The 19,364-nt window shown below is 46.8% G+C and overlaps 1 protein-coding gene and 1 long non-coding RNA gene across 4 annotated transcripts in view; one reads left to right on the top strand and one right to left on the bottom strand.

The window, feature by feature from the left end:
- Window positions 1-550: 550 nt before the first annotated feature.
- LOC144162501 (uncharacterized) lies at window positions 551-1,931 on the bottom strand. The gene is made up of 2 exons (XR_013320681.1): window positions 1,830-1,931; window positions 551-718 (listed from the first exon to the last, which is right to left on the bottom strand). It is a non-coding gene; the product is annotated as an uncharacterized LOC144162501 (long non-coding RNA).
- A 389-nt stretch (window positions 1,932-2,320) lies between these two features.
- LOC144162502 (E3 ubiquitin-protein ligase PHF7-like) overlaps window positions 2,321-19,364 on the top strand; it is a 32,114-nt gene continuing 15,070 nt past the window's right edge. Inside the window, exons 1-7 of one of the 3 annotated variants that reach the window (XM_077693065.1) lie at window positions 2,321-2,950; window positions 2,996-3,117; window positions 3,176-3,277; window positions 3,346-3,470; window positions 5,157-5,313; window positions 7,918-8,024; window positions 13,577-13,693. In XM_077693065.1, the coding sequence (XP_077549191.1) occupies window positions 2,902-2,950; window positions 2,996-3,117; window positions 3,176-3,277; window positions 3,346-3,470; window positions 5,157-5,313; window positions 7,918-8,024; window positions 13,577-13,693 (779 nt within the window). In that variant the 5' untranslated portion in view covers window positions 2,321-2,901. The remainder of the gene's footprint in view (window positions 2,951-2,995; window positions 3,118-3,175; window positions 3,278-3,345; window positions 3,471-5,156; window positions 5,314-7,917; window positions 8,025-13,576; window positions 13,694-19,364) is intronic. The other 2 variants (XM_077693064.1, XM_077693066.1) reach the window with 2 other exon arrangements.

Genomic DNA, 19,364 nt, shown 5'->3' on the forward strand with positions numbered 1-19,364 from the left:
TGCCATACCGGTACGTTTGCATCGCGGAACTGCGGGGCACCACCGGCACCACCGCTACACTGCTACTGCTGCTCGCAACAGCCGGGATCGGCATTTTCCGCTCTGGCAGCAAATGAAGACCTAAAATCCGTCCGCAGATGATGAAAACAAAACAGAACACACACACACTAGCACTGCAACCGCTAACTTAACGCCAAACCACTACGGTTCACTTGGTAATGCACGGGTACCGAGCAGACGCACGGAGCCCTAGTTAATGTGCTCAACATTCATTTCAAATACCTGCCCTGGATATATCATCGCTGACATCACAAGACACTATTTAGCGAGAGGATTGAAACTTTGGCTTAAATTGTGTAATCTCTCAATGAATAAGGCATCATTCGCTGCTTGGCAAGCAGTAGGGGCACTATAAGACACCCAATGTTGTGAGTGAAACTGGTATTTTGTCCTAATGGCCCCTTTAAGGCGAATAAAAGGTTTTCTCTACAACAGGATTTGTAGCAACTGTGAAACTTAGCAAATAACTGTAATGTTGTGGCACAGCAGATAAGACGAACCGTGGTTGAAGTTTATGAGCGATCTATTTACATCATTTACAAAATGGCCATGAGAGAGTCAGTGCTGGCTTCGCCCCCACACAGCTTCTCCCTCGTCATTGTCATCAATGGTCAGCCATGGGAATTTTCGTCCACCATGCCCCGCGACAGAATGGCACCTGTAAAAATCAAGGAATGGTCAGGGTTACTCATTAAAGGCCAACGGTACTCACACTTCAGCTCAGCCAGATTTATCAATTTGTAGTAAGTATCACCCAACGCCGCCTGCATAAACATTGCCTGACACGTCGCGTGCTTTTCAATAGGAAGGGTAAGGACGCTTGGTTCAGCCACTCATCCGCTATGTGGTGCGCGCCGGCGGACATTTCGCCTTACGTCACTGCTCTGGAGTCGCGAACGCTGCACCCACTTCTATGACGTGTGTCTGTCGGCTTGCCTGTTGGGTTTCAAGAGCCGTTTCGCTCACATCTTAGGCCGGACGGGGCAATAGTTCTGGGGCGCGCTGGGGATCTTGTTCAACGTGTCGCTCGCTTTATACTTGCTGCATTTTCCCAAAAATAACCGACGGAGGAGGAACTGAATTATATGTGTAAGAACATATTAATTGTCAGGTAGATAAATAGTGAACAGAAAAACGATATTTTAGGAAGGCACAGCCATTATTTTACTGATGTTTTTTTTCTCTCTGGAGGATTTAGGGAGGAAAAAATTGCCGGCACATTTTTCATTCAGGCGCTCGCTTCCACCATTACTTTCGAAAAATATCACGTGCTTGTATCATGTTCATATGGAGAACATGCAACAGGGTTGCCGCTATTTAATACTGCAAAAATTCCTGAACAATTCGCAGCTTCTATGTTTTGATGCATACATAAATAATTGGTTTTCTTCGTTTGCTGGTGTGATTATTGGACCTGCTTGGTACGCTGGTCATACGCACGCACCTTGACAACAAATTTGTCACATGTTTATATTTGGCAGAGGCATAAACAGTAATATTTAACAGCCTCTGAATGCATTGCAACACCACAACGAATGTGATGCACTGTGCGGAAGAAGCAGGACATGGAATATTATTGGGGCTCTTCGATTATGCATAGTCTGTAGACGCTTCCTCGTATTAGTCCAAGGATCGTTCAATTTGTCCTCGCGGATCGTGTGTGAAACCTCGCGACAACAGTCTCGGGGCGGGACAGCAAAGAAGGAAGCGTAGAGGTATTAAAAGCATTGAACCGTAACAGACTGGTCGTATGTATTCACCACACTCACCATGTCGCATCGATGGCGATCCGTTGGTCAACCGGCCGCTGCTGAAAAACGACGACCGCACGCTACAACAAAGCCGCCATCACGCAAGAGACAAAAAAAAAAGAAGAAAAAAAAAAGTACGCTTGAGGGCGCAGAGATCACGACCGAGCAGTGGTCTGGTAGCGAGAGTAGACTGTGTTGTTTTTATTGTGTTTTATTGTGGAATGTCGCAGCGGCGAAGCTAGGCATTCTAGCCACCCTAGCGAAGCTCTCGTCTCAGCGCCTAGGATAAAGTCGCGCCCGCTTTGGAAGGCGCAGTTTCGAAACTGAAAAAGTATGTATAAACGTTGGGCTGAACAGTGAACTGGCTGGACGTGTATTCATAGAGAAAGAAATACTGGTGTATTCCTTTTCTTTCTTTCAGTTGCGTGCGAACTAGAAATAAAAATTGTTAGCACGCGGCGTGCGAACAAAAATAAAAATTGCTCACACGGGGCGTGCGAATAGGGACACCCGCCCGTCGAGGATGAAAAGACCGAAAAGACGCACCGGTGCGGGGGTGCGGTTTATCGAAGATGCTATCAGGCAAAACCATAGAAGGCAAAACTACAGAATAGCCCAAAAATAGCCAAACAACAAACCAATAATTTTTCCCGTGTAGCCCAATTTCGCTAATTATACCCCAATCTGGCATTGATGTCCTCCTCCCGCGTCATTCAGGACGCCGCCGCTACGTTTTCTGGCAGCACAGGCAAGGCTTCGCCCCTCTTTTCTTTTCTTTCCTCCATGCTTCGCCTTTACTTCTCGAAGTCGAAAACACATTCACGCGTAACCGGTGTGAAATGTTGAAAGGACTCACTGAAAGCAAGAAATAAATGTGTGGCTGACTAATTGCGCAGCAGGTACATAATTACTGCTGAAACAACAATACGAATGTGCCAAATGTGGCAAATGTGGGAAAAAAGAAAAAAATACCCCGACGTCCGGAATTTTTCTTGAATGGTTGGCGGGAATGGCCACGCCGCTCCGAGGCTGAACTGCGGGTTCAGCGTTGGCCGTGACTGACGCCCAAGACGGAAAAAACGTCGACGGCATGGCGCCAAAGAGGCCGAGGAAAACAGCGCGCAGATCAGCCGTCTCAGGTTAGTGCAGCGCACGCTAATGTCGCCGCAGCATTTCGCCAGCAGTGGCTGTCGCAGGAATCAGCCCTTCGGAGCCCGCGTGCAACCTGTGTCACAGACCCGGCAAGGATGACCTCGACGGGGAGCTGCTTTGCGAAGACGGCCTCCACGTCCACCACTTCTGCTTGGTGAGTCGCCGGAGCAAAGAGAGAACAGCCGACAAAAGGCTCGCTTCTTACTTCGCAGCTCTTCTCCAGCGGCCTGTTAGGCACGGGGCCCGACACCAGCCCGCTGCGCGGCTTTCTGCCTCAGGACGTCCGCGCTGAGATCCGCCGGGCGTCCCGTCTCGTGAGTCCGCCGCCGTCGCCTAGTCCTCGGGCCGGCGGGGCCGCGCTGATTGCTTCCGCCTCGCGCAGGTGTGCTCGCTATGCGGGAGAAACAACGCCACGATCGGCTGCATCGTGAAGACGTGCCGCAGGGTGTACCACCGGCCGTGCGCCCTCGCGCACGGCTGTCAGCTGCAGTACTTCCAGGATTTCAGGTCGGTCCTCCGCTCCTTCTTGGCAGTCAAGCCGGGAAACTAACGGCCTTGATAGCGAAACTAACTGATACCAGAGTTTGGAAATGTGACGAAGGAGTAGGCAAGGAAAATGATTGCTGAGAGCCCTGTGACGAACTCGTGCCTGTAGAAGTACATAGGTGACAGTTTGATTTCGAAGGCGTCGTTAAAGTAGAGATTATATACGAAACACAAGCGCGGTGAAGCAGCCTGGCTTCAGCATAAGCCCATCAGAGCCGTGCAAGTTCTATTCACAGAGCTTTGTCCCCGCGAATATGCGCTGTGTAATCAGTATTTGAGAAAAAGTTTGATCCTGAATTTCAGGACGGACGCTTTTTTCGTTATTCGATCTGACCATTGTCTGAAGTGCTCTAATTACAGTAATTCAAAAAGAAGGTGCCTGCACAATGAAAAACAGAAAAGAGAGGCTGCAAAAGGGAGAGGGAGGAATTCGTCCCCAGATTTGCAACTAAGCCATAAGGCCAACATTCGATTAATAAGGGCTTGCATATGTTCGTAATGCTGTCTTTGGCTCAACATATTGATGGCGCACTTGCCCCATTAGGGAAGAATACCACAGTGTGCAAGCAATGTTTTACACCTTTTGCAGCTGATTTACGCACACTTTTGCACAAAATTCACTGTGAACGGCCTCGTTCCCTTCGCACCGCACCCGTTGCCAGTTTGGTAACATTAGTTCAGCTACACGCTTGAAAACTCAGCACTGACTGAATTGAGAACACTTTGAGCTGAGCTGACCAAAGAAAAGGTCAAACAATGGTCACAAAACAGGTAAAATTCCAAGCTTCAGAAACTGAGACAGTGTCGCACCGCCATGGAACCTACCGTGACGTTGTTGGGATATGGAGCGAGGCAGCAGCGGCAAAGTGTGTGTGGTGTGTTCTTGTTTTCTATCACTCACCGGCAAACAAGGACTCTAGGCTTTCACCTAGCAGTGGAGGTAACGAGCTACAGCAATGGGACTTGATGGGGCCACAAAGACAAAATTCGAGTTTGGTTTGTTCGAGAGACTGCATTTACCCAACATTGACAATGTTAACTTTAATGAGAACTTCCAGTAAATGAGCCGGGTGTTAAGGAAAACACAGATGAGGCACTTGCGACTCGCAAGACACGTTCACCTCGTGGCATACATAGCTTGCACTGACGCCACGATAGCTGCCATGTTGGTGAACCACGTGGACAGCGAAAGGCAGCGAACTTATCTGAGCTCTTATCTCGAGCAGCGCTAGGGGAACTGCGAGCAGTCCACGTGAAAGAGTGGTGGTGACGTCACGTGCAAGCAAATATTCGTGCAAATAGTGGTCGCCATCCGAAGCCACCGCCAAGAAAGATGACTGCATGATTGTAGTGGTCCACCACTAGGGTGCTAATGTGTACTTAACATGTCGATAAGTCTGTTCCCAGTATTCCCACTTTTGTGTCACTTCTACCAACGCTTAACATGAAGATCGAACATTTTTCACTAATCCTTGCCTTTCCGAATCAGTCAAAAAAACCTTGCATTTAGTCTTTAGGGCCCCTTTAATGGTGCGGCCAGAAAGAGGCGTTTTAAAACACGATGCTTTAATCATGGAGGAGAGGGCAGTGGCTCGAGGGCATTCTGGTGCCCTCGGTCGATTGATGGGTGTCTCCTCCCCCTGGCAGGGTGTACTGTCCCCGACACCGGCAGGAGCAGCAGGTGACACCCCTGGACCCCAGCAACCGGCCGTGCCCCATTTGCGCTGAGGACATGGTGTACCCGTCTCTGGACGTGCTGGTCACCCCCTGTTGCCGACAGCTGTTCCACCACCACTGCATCCAGGTAGGTGGGTGGGTGGCCACCCGGGTGGGGGTGGGCAGCAACTACTCGCCCAGTGGCTCCGAGCACCTCCTTCCTGACCGTGGAATCTCCACCTTGCCGAGTTGTTAGACGGGAAGGTGCAGTGGGGAGGTTGTTTCGGAAATGGGGTGCCACTTAGCTGTGAATCGGTGAGTGTGCCGTGATTGCGACCTTTCGGGTTGGGGGACACAAAAGGTGCGACCAAAACTCATTGCAGGGGAAACATTAGATCACCTCAGTTCTCTCCCGGAAGGGTTACCCTTGGGTGTCAGCTACAAATTTATCCGTAGAGCACGCATCTACTGGTTCCTTTGCTACGTCGTAATAAATCAGCAGTTGTATTGAAGCGACAGTATAAATGCAGCCCTTCAGCAGAAACAGGTCTCTCTGGGCTTCTGTCGGAGTCATCACGTCACTGTTGCGGCAGTCATTATGCCCTCACTTTGGAGCAAGCCTTGTGAGAGTTGCTGCAATGTTCACAATCCTAACTTTGCACACACTAAACTGAGACACAACAGTAAAGACTCGGACACTGCGCTGCTCTTGGTGTCTGTTTTTCGTTGTGGCCTGTTTAGTGTGCGCAAAGTTACTGTCGTGAATGCAAGCCGGCTGGCCCGCGCAATTGCAGTATTCACCATTTAGAAACAGCCAGGCAGCAGCATCTGCTTCTTTTTATTCTTTCTTTCTCTTATCGGTGCCATTTGTTTTGGGGGCCATGAGGGCTATATACAAATTTGGTTCATTTACAAACACTGCTTTGTCTCGAGAACAATGGTGCCAATTTGATCGCGAAATTTGAACCAACAATGGAGATGCTAGGCAAAACAAGTGAAGTCAGCGCATCTCTCACAGGGTTCGCAGAGGTCCTTGAAAACCTTGAAAACCCTTGAATTTAGAAGTGTCAATTTCAAGGCCTCGAAAGTCCTGGAATTTTTAAATGGTCCTTGAAAACCCTTGATTTTTCTGGAAAGAACCAATGGCCCTCTGTTTCACAAGAATTTTGAAGTGTTTGTCGTAGATTTGTGTTAACAAATGTAAAGAACCTTGCAACAATCAAGTTTCAGTGTATTGCGTGAAATTATGAGTTTGGTGGATTCTCATTATTACGAGGCAACATTGAGAGCAGCACTCCTCAATAGAATCCATGTCACGATACAATCCGGTGAAAGCCGGCTTTTCTTCTCGAACGTGCATGTTTCATTTAGTCGGTGGACGGCATCTGCGTTTGCTTTTACGTGCACATGGTGTACGCTGATACTTTTGCTGACAAAGCAGGAGATGCAGGCGACATTAACTAAGTTTTGAAATCAAACAGCTTCAGCAAAACACCAAGAAAAAAAAACCTCTAAATACCAACTGTGAAATAAAAAATAAAGCTGGCGGAGCATTCACGAACCCGTTAGCACCTATCTAAATGTGCACTAATGTGCTTAGGTATTGGGCAATAACAAAATTTTGCATTATGTTGAAAAAGTTATAAATAATCCCAGATAAAACATTAGATGGAGATCTTGAAAATGTGCTTTCTGGTCCTTGAATGTCCTTGAAAACCCTTGAATTTTTGCTTTTGAATCCCGTACGAACCCTGCTCTCAAGCCAGTGCGAGTGTACCAGTGTTGTGGGGGTGGGCACAAAATGAAGGCAGGTGCAAAAACCAAACCCAATGCTCTTGGGAGCGTAAATCTTGAACTCGAACTCAGTGTGAAACGCCGACGATTTCATGCACTGAGCGCAACCTGCTTTCAAAAGGTTGAGTGCGTGGCATAGGGACTTTGTCGCTTTGGTGGAGTGATACACTACACGTGCGAATATAGCCGTTCGTAGCTTGTACCCTTATGCAGCCAAACCTGGTTATAATGTAGTAGTATCATGGCAACAAATTAGTTAGTTATAACCGACATTCGTTTTAACAGTAGAGGTAAAAATCGGCAATAACAAATCGACAATCTGGCTCGCACAAAAATACTTGATACAAAAAGGCATTTTTTGAGGCTTTGAACCCACTATACACACGGTAACCCTTATTTTTCTCCTTTTTGCATTTCGAGCTCAATGAACAGGAACATGAATACGTGAAATTACAATGGAACAGAGTTCACTTGACAAAACAGGACTGCATTCATATTTATTAATGAAGGGTGTTATCTTCGTCTGGTGGCTACTCAGCACTGAGCGGGATGAAGTTTTCCACAGTGTCCACGAACGAAAGGGCCTCTGCAGTTTAGGACTTCGGGGGGTTTTTCCAGTTAGCTTCTCAGCCTCCTGGTCAAATATTTCTCTGCTATATCCAATATTGCGCGGCTCTCACGGTTTCAGTTTCGCTATAAAAGAACAAGTGTCCTTGAAATGAAGCGTGACCAGCCAAAGTTCGTATTTAGTTCGCTATAGCCGATACTTCGCTATATCAGTGTTCGTTATAAAGAGGTTCAACTATATAGTGACGAACTTGCGCTCTGTCCCCTTACCCCTTGTGTGGGACTGTTGGAGGGGAACGAGTGCTGCCCTGTTCCCGCCCGCACGTCGGTTACAGCAGCCACCAGGTACTGGGGGGTGACGACTGCCTGTGCATTGTTACACACTGTGCAGCGCCAAGCCCTGAATGCGGGGAGCCACTTCTTCCGCTGCGGCAACTGCAACAACGAAGAGCTGTTCCGCAAGGAGATGGCCGAGCGCGGCATCTACATACCCGAGCAGTACGTCCACTCCACCTTCCCACCTCTCTCTGGGCAGCGTTTGAGGGGCCACACTGCTCTTACAGCCACTCCTTTTAATTTGGAAGAAAACCCTGTGAAACTTGTCAGTCTTGCTGCTTTTTTTCCCAGTGATTTCAAATATGCCATTATTTTTAGAGTAAGTCAATTCGTTACCAAGATGATTAGAGATAATTAGTCATCTTTGGAGGAACAACAGACAAAACGGCGTTAGCCATAAAACTGTAATCTTTACATTTTCCAATACTATGAACCCTGATGAATGCAATACGAGAATCGGTTTTTCGATGCACTGCTAGGAACTAATTTTAAAGCCCATTAAACTTTGGTGTTTGAAATTGGCATTCGAAGTGGTTCCTTGCCACTGGTGCCACCAAGGTTTAATGAGCTATAAAATTAGTTCCAAGCAGTGCATCAAAAAACCGATTCTCTTATTGCACTCACCAGGGCTCATAGTATCGGAAAATATAAAGACCACAGTTTTATGGCTAACGCTGTTTTGTCTGTTGTTCCTCCAAAAATTACCAATTATCTCTAATTACCTTGGTAACTAATTGACTGATTAAAAAAAATAATGGCATATCAGTGGGGAAAACGCACCAAGACTGGCAAGTTTCACAGAGTTTACTTCCAAATTAAAAGAAGTAGTTGTAAGAGCCATGTCCGCCCTTAAAGGGGTCGTGAAGAGAAAATGCATTTGTCTTTGATTATTTTTGTCTGCTTGAACGACCTTTTAAGAACAGAAATCCCAAATATTTTCACAATTCATTGCTCCTGGAATTTAGGAGGCGCCTTTGAAATTCTCGTTTTGAGGCGCATCGTAAGCGACCATGCTCGCGTCGTCGGTCGGCAGTGCAACTAGAGTGACGTCACGTCAAGTACATTCGAGAGTTCATCGCGTTCAACGTTCTTTGTGTATATTGTTATGTACAGCGGCGAGCCCGATATTTTAAAAATAATGCATCCTTTATTTGTTGCCAAAAACGAGTTTTCCATCCACGTGAGCGATGTCGTGACCGTTGCAGTTGTCTGGCAACCATTGCAGCAGAACTCCCTACGGACTGTTTGTACAGTTTGTAGCCAGTTGCCCTGCTGAATTTCACGTTATTTTGCCGAATTCTCTTCGGAATCTTACCTGTTTTCGATGAAATGGCTCAAAACCGCTCGCAAAAAAAAAAAATAAAATAAATGTGCCCCATGTTCGATTCAAACTTGCGGTCTCCGGGCCATCCAAACGTTGCGGCCAGCCTTGTCGAACACTTTACCCACTACACTATCGACGTGAGAAGCGCGCGCAGCGAAAAACTGCTGCATAAAAGCCTCTTCGCATTTATAACCCAGAAGTCTGTCGTGTTTTCATAAATTCTAATCAACCCAGAGATTTAACCGCCAACTTACTGTTGAACGCTTCTGCAGTAAGCCAAAGGGGAGCGGATACAATCAACAAAACAGTGTTAACAGCATTGTTTATTACAGGAAAGCAATCGTCGAATTGCGTGATGGTGGGACTCGGCGCTGTATCGCTACTTATCCTAGTTATTTTTGCGCTTGATGAGTAAATGATGGATGGGTTTTAAGTTCCGACTACTCGAAGTTCCTTCGATAAACGTGTTTTTGTAATAAATTCTCATCTTAAGCGTTTGGTCGTTATCTCGTCAGGTCAGAAGTTTTACGTTCGTGCAACTCACATTACAGGCTCGGCAAACTTGTGCATGAATATCGGCTAGCAAAACGACAGTTTAGACTCGTGTGAAACAGAGTAAACAGTTTACAAATGCCCAGTTTAGATTAAGCGTGGTTACTTCTGCCTGCGCCACTTGCCCGCGTTGTTGACTGAAAGTTCCACCATGTTGATAAGTCGTATCAGAGACCAGAGATCTCCCGTTCAGTTGCAGGACGAGTTTCATCATGGCACCGATGTTGTAGCTTTATCTGAAGATTTGCAAGCCCGCCCTATGCCGACATATTGTGCAGACAAGGGAGAACTGTGATTGGCTGCTTACTGACTTACTGAAACGTCACTTCACGAGTTGAGGAGGAAGGCCTCGGTGAAACCGTAACTGCATTTGTTTTCCTATTTGCCGATATCGGGCAACGAAACGGGTATTCATTGTTTGTTTATCAAGGTTCCACGGTTATAAGCGCACACACAACACTTTTTTTTTTTTTTTTTTCAAAATCTCTTCACGACCTCTTTAAAGGTGTTGTGCCACCAAATTTGTTGCTTGTGCATTCTTTGTTGCAAACGTTTTATATTTCATTAGAAAGCATGATACATGCTCTCACATGCACATATTCTGAGTAAAAAATTTATTATCGCACGATTCATGTGAACAGGATTCGGTTTCGGTTTCTGGGCGCCGATTCAAGCAGTGACGTCACAGCGTTGCGCCATAGCCTCCTTTAGTAGGTTATATAGGAGGCTATGGTTGCGCGGACGCTCTGCCACGCGTGTCTACCATGCGGCGCTGCGGTACGTTGCGACTTTACTGCGGCGTCTGCTCCCCCACATACGTGCTTCACCACGGAAGTAAACACGCCGACTCGTCACGTCAAGCCGCGACAGCTCCGACGCGGATTTTTTGTCTGCATCCTCGGATGCAGACAAATGAAAACCATGGATTTGCAAACCATAAAAATGCTAAAAAAACGCTAAAAAAAAAAAAAAAAGCTGCCCCCGCCGCGAATCGAACCGGCAACGTTGACCGGATGGGCGGAACGCGCGAGACCACTGAGCCAGCGAACAAACGATTCCACTCCGCGATATAGCCGGTGTACTAGATGGAAGCCCATCCTTGGAGTCGTACGTCGGTGTTTACTAGCTAGTTTACAGAATTCCTGGCTTGCAAACTCACATTTTTTAAATAGCGCTTGCGCAGCAAGGTTCCGCGAAGCCCCCGCGACAGCTTATCGCCATCAACTCTGCTCTTCTGCGAAAGCGCTCGCAAAAATAAGTGTGCCCGGCTGCGACTGCGATTTTGCACTGAAGGGATAGTGCTTGCCGTACTTTGGTTTTACGTTAAAAACCTTTGCCGATACTGATCTCTTATTACCCAAATTACCCTACGTAACTGTTCTTCTGCACGAAACTGACCTTATATTTTCTACAGGCGAGCCGATCGCACACGCATTCCGGGGTAGCGGCGTCGCCGAAGAGCACGGCCGAAGCGTCGAACGCCAAAATACGGATCGCATTAGCGCTAGTGTTGAGTTGTATGGGCTTCATGGAACTTACTGAGTTTATTACATTCCAGAAACTAACAAAATAGAGCCGCGTTCATTGCGGCACGAATGTTGTCGGGGCGCAGTTTTCGCTTCTCGGTCGATTGACGACGCGTCGTGCGACCAGTCAGGCGACCGGTTTTGTTGGCGTCTTCGGTCGGCGAGTCAGTCACACTACGGCGACTTTCCATCGGCCGACGTGTTTGTGTCGCCGTCGGCGTGGTGTGACAACGCGGTCTGGCAATTCGGCAGTTGGCCGATGTTTTAACGACTCGTCGGCGTCGCGTCGTCGTCGCCGTCGTATCGGTATAGTGTGTCGATACGACCAAGCGACCAAACAAACTGTGGTAACTGGAGTTCACGTTCACGTCGCTCGAGTCGCTAGCGTTGTATGACGTCACAAACTTTGCTGCGCTGGCAATTCACTGACGTCATGGTTCGTGGCGCTAGCGATGGGTCCCGATTTCCAGAAGAGCATTTAGGTAATTTTTAGAAGCGAATTAAAATATATATTAAGCGCTTGCTGTACCCAGCACTTCGTGTTGAGGGTCGTTGCATGCAGAGGAAGCCTACAGCAGGCTTTTTACAGACTTAAAATTTGGTGGCACAACACCTTTAAAAGGGCACGCTGGTCTCACTTTTTTTGCTTTCCGACCAATTTTAATGTAACTTCATAAGCATGTCCAGTTTATTTAGCTGATTTCAAGTATACAATTAGTTTTGATGTACGGTAATTAGTTTGCGAAATAATTACAAATCTCTTTTGATTGTTCTTGACAACAACAGAAATAAAACTATCCAGCAAAAAAATTACCAGCAAGGCATGAATAGATACCAGAATTTGTAGAGAATGCAATGTTGGAAGCAGTTTTTTTTCTCTGGCAATCACAGTAAGTTTACATCAACTCTAACTACTAGGTTTAAAGTACACCTGCTAACCAATTACAAAAAAAACTAATTAAACAATCGCTGAAACATGAAATGCAAAATTTCCCATATTGCAAGGTTTAAACATTCAGCCTCACACTGCAAAGGAAATTATCATTCTAACTGCACTAGAGGCTGCGATATTTCTCACATTTTGTTTTTTTTTTTTCACCGACATTGGGCCTGTACAAGTGTCCCAAAAAGTAAACGGAGCACTGCTTCGTGAAATTAGAATAATTTCTATTTTATGCGACTGTTAGCGTAAATAGAATATGTGCATTGTATTGTATATTTGTATATATTGCCAGATTGTATATTAGAACGACTTTCTTGAAAAGTCACTTTGAGGTTGCTGACTAGGCATAGTGTGAAGATATCCCCTCCAAATCTCCAAGCCGTGCTCCATTTACTTTTTGGGGCACCTGTACAGCGTTTATAAATATCTAGCACTGTTCAGGTACTATTCCCTTTTCAGAGGAAAAGCTGTGCCAACCAACAAGAGAGAAGTGGTTCTTAAAAAATGCTTTTATTTTTGTCAGTTTTTCGTTCCCAAAGGCCCATGTGCCCCTTAAAGGGGGACATGGCTCTTAAAACTACTCCTTTTAATTTTCAAGTAAACTGTGAAACTTGCCAGTGTTGGTGCTTTTTTTTTTTCACTGATTTGAAACATGCAATTATTTTTTGGTTCCGTCAGTTTGTTCCCAAAATAATCAGAGATAATTAGTCATTTTTGGCAGAACAAAACAGTGTTAGTCATAAAACTGTAGTCTTTGTATTTTCCAATACTATGAGCCCTGGTGGGTGCAATGAGAGAACTGGTTTTTCGATGCACTGCTTGGAACTAATTTTAAAGCCCATTAAACTTTGGTGTTTGAAATGGGCGTTCGAAGTAGTTCCTTGCCATTGGTGTCACCGAAGTTTATTGAGCCATAAAATTAGTTCCAAGTGGTGCGTCAAAAAACTGATTCTCTCATTGCACTCACCAGGGTTCATAGTATTGGAAAATACAAAGATTACAGTGTTACGACCAACACTGTTTTGTCTGTTGTTACTTCAAAAATAGCTGATTATCTCTAACTATCTTGAGAACTGATTGACCAGCTGAAAAAATAATGGCGCATTTGACATCAGTGGGGAGAAAACAGCAAGTCTGACAAGTTTCACAAAGTTTACTTGAAAATTAAAAGAAGTTGTTCTAAGAGCCGTGACCCCCCTTAAAGGAGACGTTAGAGCGTATGGCTAACAGGTGTGCCCCAGCCAACGCAGGGCAACCCTGCCGCTGTTTGGCCGCTCGGTGTTGCAGGGCCCTTTGAGTGTCCCCTCTCTGACCCCTCTCACCCCGATGGCTTCCTCCCCCCCATTGCTGCCTCCCGCCCTGTGCGCAGAGACGCTTCGTGGGAGCAGGAACCCAACGCGTACCGGGAGCTGCTCTTCCGGTACAGCCACTGCGACGCTCCCCGGTGCGGCTGCCCCGGCGGACGGGGCTTCTCCAAGCCCAACAGGTTCGTCTCAGGCCCCTGCCCTCCTTCCCCTGACCGCTGTAAAACCTCGCTTGTCTATTACCCATAACAGCCTCCACTGGGCACTTGCGGAGTCATATCGGGCAAGACAAGTTGGTTTCAAGTTCACTAGCCTCCACCTTCACCTCAAGTGTCCAGCCTCATCGTGGTTGCATGTACAGAGTAAAAGCTCGTTAATTCGAACTCGGTTAATTTGAATTTCTGGTTAATAACGAACTTGCGCCCCAGTCCCGGCACAGCTCTGTATACTTCAATGGGGGAAAACTTCCGATAATTCGAACGCATCAGTATCCAGAACGGTTAATTCGAACTATGATCCCCCTGGTTTCCATCGCTCCTCGCAGTAGAAGTCGGCCCAGAGTGATTACAATGCGTTGCAAACCTAAACCAAACCAAATTTACTAGAGATGCAAAACAACGAAACAGAAAAACAACAACGTGGCATGCGTGCCTGCGTGTCTGCGGGGGGCGCCGCGCCACCGGTGCCGGTGCTCTGGAACATGCGATTATTATTTACGAAGCATTATTTACAAAATCGCTTGCCACAAACGTGCAGTAGCACCAAATTCAGGATAACGAGTCCAGAGGTGGTTTCTTTGTGTTCCACCGGCGCTGTGTGGCGCGGCGTCTATTCATTCTAGCGCCCTCCCGCTAATTTCAACTCCGCTTAATTCAAACAATTTTATGGCCCCCCTCGAGTTCGAATTAACAAGCTTTTACTGTATCTGGGAATCAGACCAGTTTCAGCTTGCGTTGAATCCATGTCCGGGTTGAAACCGTACCCAAGGCTAATGCCACTTTGCTTTGCACCCATGTGGTGTTTAGTATTGAAGCCAAGTTGTGTGGGACTTAGTCTAGCGTTTGTCCCGTCCGTGTCCTTTCTCTAAGATCCTGTCTTTTTTTGCGCTGGAAAAAAAACATATCCCAGTTGTGTGGGGCACGGGACACCGCCCTTCCCAACAGCCACAGGCACTCCATCGCACTTACAGCCAGCCACAGCGCTGTTATGTAGAGAAGTGGTCGGAACTTTTTTTTTTGTTTCGTTTTGTTTTCGGCCACGTTCACAGTTGTAGGTAGGACAGGTATGAAGCTGTCGGCTTGCCAAGTATGTTCACGCCCACTAGGATTGCACATTGGCGTCCTCTGAGGCAGTAGAGTCTTCGGTTCCGGTTATATTCCGGTTCCGCATGTTCCGGTTCTGCGTGAGCAATGCAGCGTGCTGTTCAGGTTCATCATCATCAGGTTCAGGCACTAATCGAGGAGACCTGGAACATTGTCAGAGGTGCAGAGGTTCTGTGTGGTGATTGGGATACCACTCCTGGTTCCACTTGAGCCACCGGAGTGGGGGGACACTACTATTTGCAGTGAAGAACCACATGAATCTTCCATGACTTCGTGTGCTGCAAAAACGGACAAGAAATGCAGAAATAGGGGACGGGCGCAAGCGCTACTCTCTCCGTGCTTGTCCGTGTTTTGCGCTACGCGAAGTCATGGATCGCCGATATCAGCTATCCCAAAACCCAAAATCGGTTAAAATGGCTCTTAAAACAGTTGCTTTTAATTTCTAAGCAAACCCTGTGAAACTTGTCAGTCTCACTGCTTTTTCTTCGAGTGATTTCAATTATGCCGTTATTTTTTTGAGTCAGTAAATTAGTTACCAAGGTAGTTGGTGATAATTAGCCATTTTTGGAGGAACAATAGACGAAACAGTGTTGGCCATAAAACTGTAATATTTCTCAATACTGTGAACCCTGGTGAGTGCAATAAGAGAACCGGCTTTTTGATGCACCGCTAAGAACTAATTTTACAGCTCATTAAACTGTTTTTTGAAATGGGCATTCGAAATGATCCCTTGCCACTGGTGCCACCAAGGTTTAATGAGCTGTAAAATTAGCTCCAAGCAGTGCATAAAAAAAAAACCATTCTCTTGTTGCATTCACCAGGGTTCATAGTATTGGAAAATATAAAGATTGCAGTTTTATGGCCAACACTGTTATGTCTATTTATTGTTCCTTCCAAAATGACTACTTGTCTCTAATCATCTTGGTAACTAACTGACTTACTCAAAAAATAATGGCATATTTGAAATCAGTGGAAAAAAAAAACGGAAAGACTGACGAGTTTCACAGGGTTTGCTTAGAAATTAAGAGCAGGGTCTGTCCTTTAGCGCGTGAATGTGTGTGTATTGAAGGTGTCATCTCCAGGGTCCACCAGGACATGTGCCTATCCCGGGAGGTGAATCGTTAGGAGTACCCCGCTACAGAGTAGTCACATTTCCAGATGTGTTTCTGTGCCATAGATGCACCTGCATGCCCTGGCTGTGCCTGTTGCACTGGTATGCACTGGCTGACTGTTTGCCTGTAAGCAATGGCAAAGGCCACACTTAGAGCGGTACTGACACCAATTTTTTTGTGCTAATATTATTACGCAGTTCGCTTCTTTTACAACAACAGAATACCCTGACTGAAATATGAGCGGCCTGCGATGCGAAGAACATAGTTTAATTGGATCTCATTTATCGCTCCGACAGAACAGCGTGCAAAGCGGCGCTCAGCAAATGGACATCAGTGTAGCCAAAAGAGGTGACGCGGACAGCACTTGTCAAAAACTCGTGACATCACTTCACGTGCGCGGCCCCGTGAGCGGCGAGCGGCCACCGGCGCATTCACAAACGGGTGCACGTAGCCAGAGCTACAGGCATAACCGCTGCCCAGAAAGGCACTGTTGGCAAAAATAAAGTTCCACACACAGGAAAGGAAGCGATAATATAGTCCGGAATAGCAGTAGAAGTCGCCATCAGGACTTTTATTGAAAGCGGTCATCGAGTTTCCGCCGCAGTGGTAGGCCTAGCACCTTCAGGCAGCTCAGCCGTTCAGCTCCGGCGGCAGTGCGGTCGAAACAACGCCCCCACCGGCCTCCGCAGTGTTTTGACGTCCGCACAAAGCGGTGGGGTCACGCCGGGATTCTGTCATATGCGCCTTTCAAGCTGAAAGCGCCGGAAATTGAAACAAACTATTTTCAGACCGTTCAATGTAATTAATTATTGCACGCTGAAGTATTTAAGGTGCTGTGTCGGGTTCGCCAGACCATTAAGCATCGATAAAAGCAAGGAAAATGGAACACAAAGTTTTCGTGTCTGTACTCCTTTAACGGGAAAAACCAGGAAACTGGAGTGGGGATGTAGCCAAGAGCAGTCACGGACGAACAGTGCTGTTTTATTACCAATTGTGACCTCTGAGCAAACAGGACATACACACTAGAGCTGGGCACGGGCCGAAAATTTGGGCCCGAGCCCAGTCCGGGCCCGGTGCTTATCGCAGTAGGCCCGGCCTGGCCCGGCCCGAGACCTTAACCTTATGGCCCAGCCCGGCTGCGTGTTTCCAACCCAAATACCTTCGGGGCCCCCGCCTGATTGGGGCACGTTTGGAAGCGAAAACTACCTGAAGGCGGTAAAATGCATCGTAAGGGAAATGATAACAGGCAAAACCAACATTAAATGGGCAAAACAACCCCAATTAAACATAACAATCATGCACATATCCCTACCGCAGCTGTCCTTCACTCAGCTGCATACGAAAGAATTGAAACCGACTTAAAGGTGACCAAAAAAAGATGAACCAAAAACCCCCCAACCACGGACATATTCATGGTAATATTGAAAAATATTCAAGAAAAGTAGCCAAAACCGAAATGGCCCAAACCACTGAAAAGTTAAAAAAAAAAGAGCTGGAGCTCACCTAAAGGGAACAAAACCACTCGGCATTTTGTGTAGAATTTCATAATGTGCCACAACTGAATTAAAACAAGCAATTGAAAATAGAATGGCACCGTGGGCATTTGAACCTGATTCTTGCAATTGCTATCCAGCAATGGAACCTGTATGCCAGGGGACCAGCCGGTTCGTGTTTGTTTAAACAGGGTGTGTACTTGCTTTGTTGTTTCGTCCGTATACGTTTCCTTTTCTCAAGAGTATATAGGGCTGTCGAACTCGGTCCCTTCTTTTTATCGAGACGCGAAGTACACGCGTACATTTATGCACATTTTATCGTCGCCGCTTCTCTACGTTCTATACCAACTCATATCGATTATCTATAAAGTTTCAATCATAGTAAGTGTTACTGTTTAGGCGGCTGTTGGCGCGTTTAAACCACCCTACTCCCCTGTTGCGCTTTTCCTTTCGTCTTCGTCTGCCAGCCACGATGCCCGAGGGCACAGGCCACCTCCTACCACCAGCTGCGCTCGCCACAATGTTTTCCCGCCGAAACAAAGAGCAAAACTAAAAGTTGAATTGTCACCTCAGTCTTTGACAGCTTCACTTTTGTTGGCTCAGAGAAGGCAACGCAACTCTGAATAGGGCACTGCTACAGAAAACAGATGGAGACACAGGTTTCTCTGGCAGCGTTTGCAGTTCAAAGTGTTCCATCTTGAAAATTTGTTTTCGCCCTAACTTAGAGGTGGAAACTAGTCACGCTGAATTGTCATTTGTTGCACTTCCCTAGGTGGTGCGTCGCTGAGCCGCATGTATTGCTCAGTTCATCCCAAGACATGCAGTTGCAGATCTCTCATGCTTACCGGCTTGCCATACGCCCACGTGTGCCTCAGGGCCTAACGATAAGTCCCGTGGAATGTAAAAAGAAGCCTGACCCAGGCTTTTACCGCGTGAGCATCATGTAGTTTCTGTGATATCGTAGAAAACCTAACTATTGCTTTACTGTGCCGGTCCAGCCCGTCCGAAGCATTTACATTTCGGCCCGAGTCCGGCTCGGGCCCGGGTGAAAAGTAAGTATCGTGGCACGGGCCGGGCCGGGCCCGGGTTTTCGGGTAATCCCGAGCCCATGCACACCTCTAACACACACACACACCCCACCCAGATAACAATTAACAAGTTAAGTAACCCCGTTCAAAAGGAGTGCGCTATTGCAAGCTCACTTGGAAGCAAAAAAAGAAAGAAAGCTGTGGTGGGAGCGACCAAAGTGGGATTTTGCGGAAGCTGTCTGCATTCCCGAAGAAAGAGTGATTGCTCTATTTACATCACTATCTCAGTCTAGGGTGTCCAAAGTTGGCGAGCGTAGGAAGTCTTCAGAAGGTGGAAGCAGAAGCAGAAACTACGAGGGACGAGAGAATGGCGTCAGTGTACGGTGTCGGGGGTCGCATAGAGCTGTGCATAACAGAGCTTTGCCAAATGCCAGCTTTGAAGTGCTGCCCACTGCACACAGCCCTTTTGCCCACGCAAGAGCCTATCTGAGTGAAGTACTTCCAAGCTAAGTTACGTTGAGTCAAACACCTAAACCTTGAAGGGCTTTATGCCTCAAACACTGTGAAGGGTCTTGAGGTCAGGAAGCGTGGAAGCAGCTCTACTACAAGTCACCGTTGCACACTCAAGACGGTAACAAGTGTTTCAAAGCCGGACAAATTAACTTTGTGTAGTCACTGTCATAACAATTGGTTTATTCTTTTTGTGTGTGTGCAATGCACAAGTGATTTGTGATTTTAATTAAAGGGGCCCTGAAAGGCATTTTGAGCACACTAAACGAAGTAGCGCAATCGTTAGATTGGGTCGTCAAGGTCATCTGGGCCAAGTATTACTCTTTTACGCGCAGCGGAAAGCTCACACTTTTGTTGCAAAGTTTGTCGCTTTTTTCTCACCCTTTCC

Source organism: Haemaphysalis longicornis, unplaced genomic scaffold (genome assembly GCF_048455015.1).
Source record: "Haemaphysalis longicornis isolate Haplotype H1 unplaced genomic scaffold, Haemaphysalis longicornis Haplotype H1 scaffold_12, whole genome shotgun sequence".
Classification (NCBI taxonomy): Eukaryota; Metazoa; Arthropoda; class Arachnida; order Ixodida; family Ixodidae; genus Haemaphysalis; species Haemaphysalis longicornis.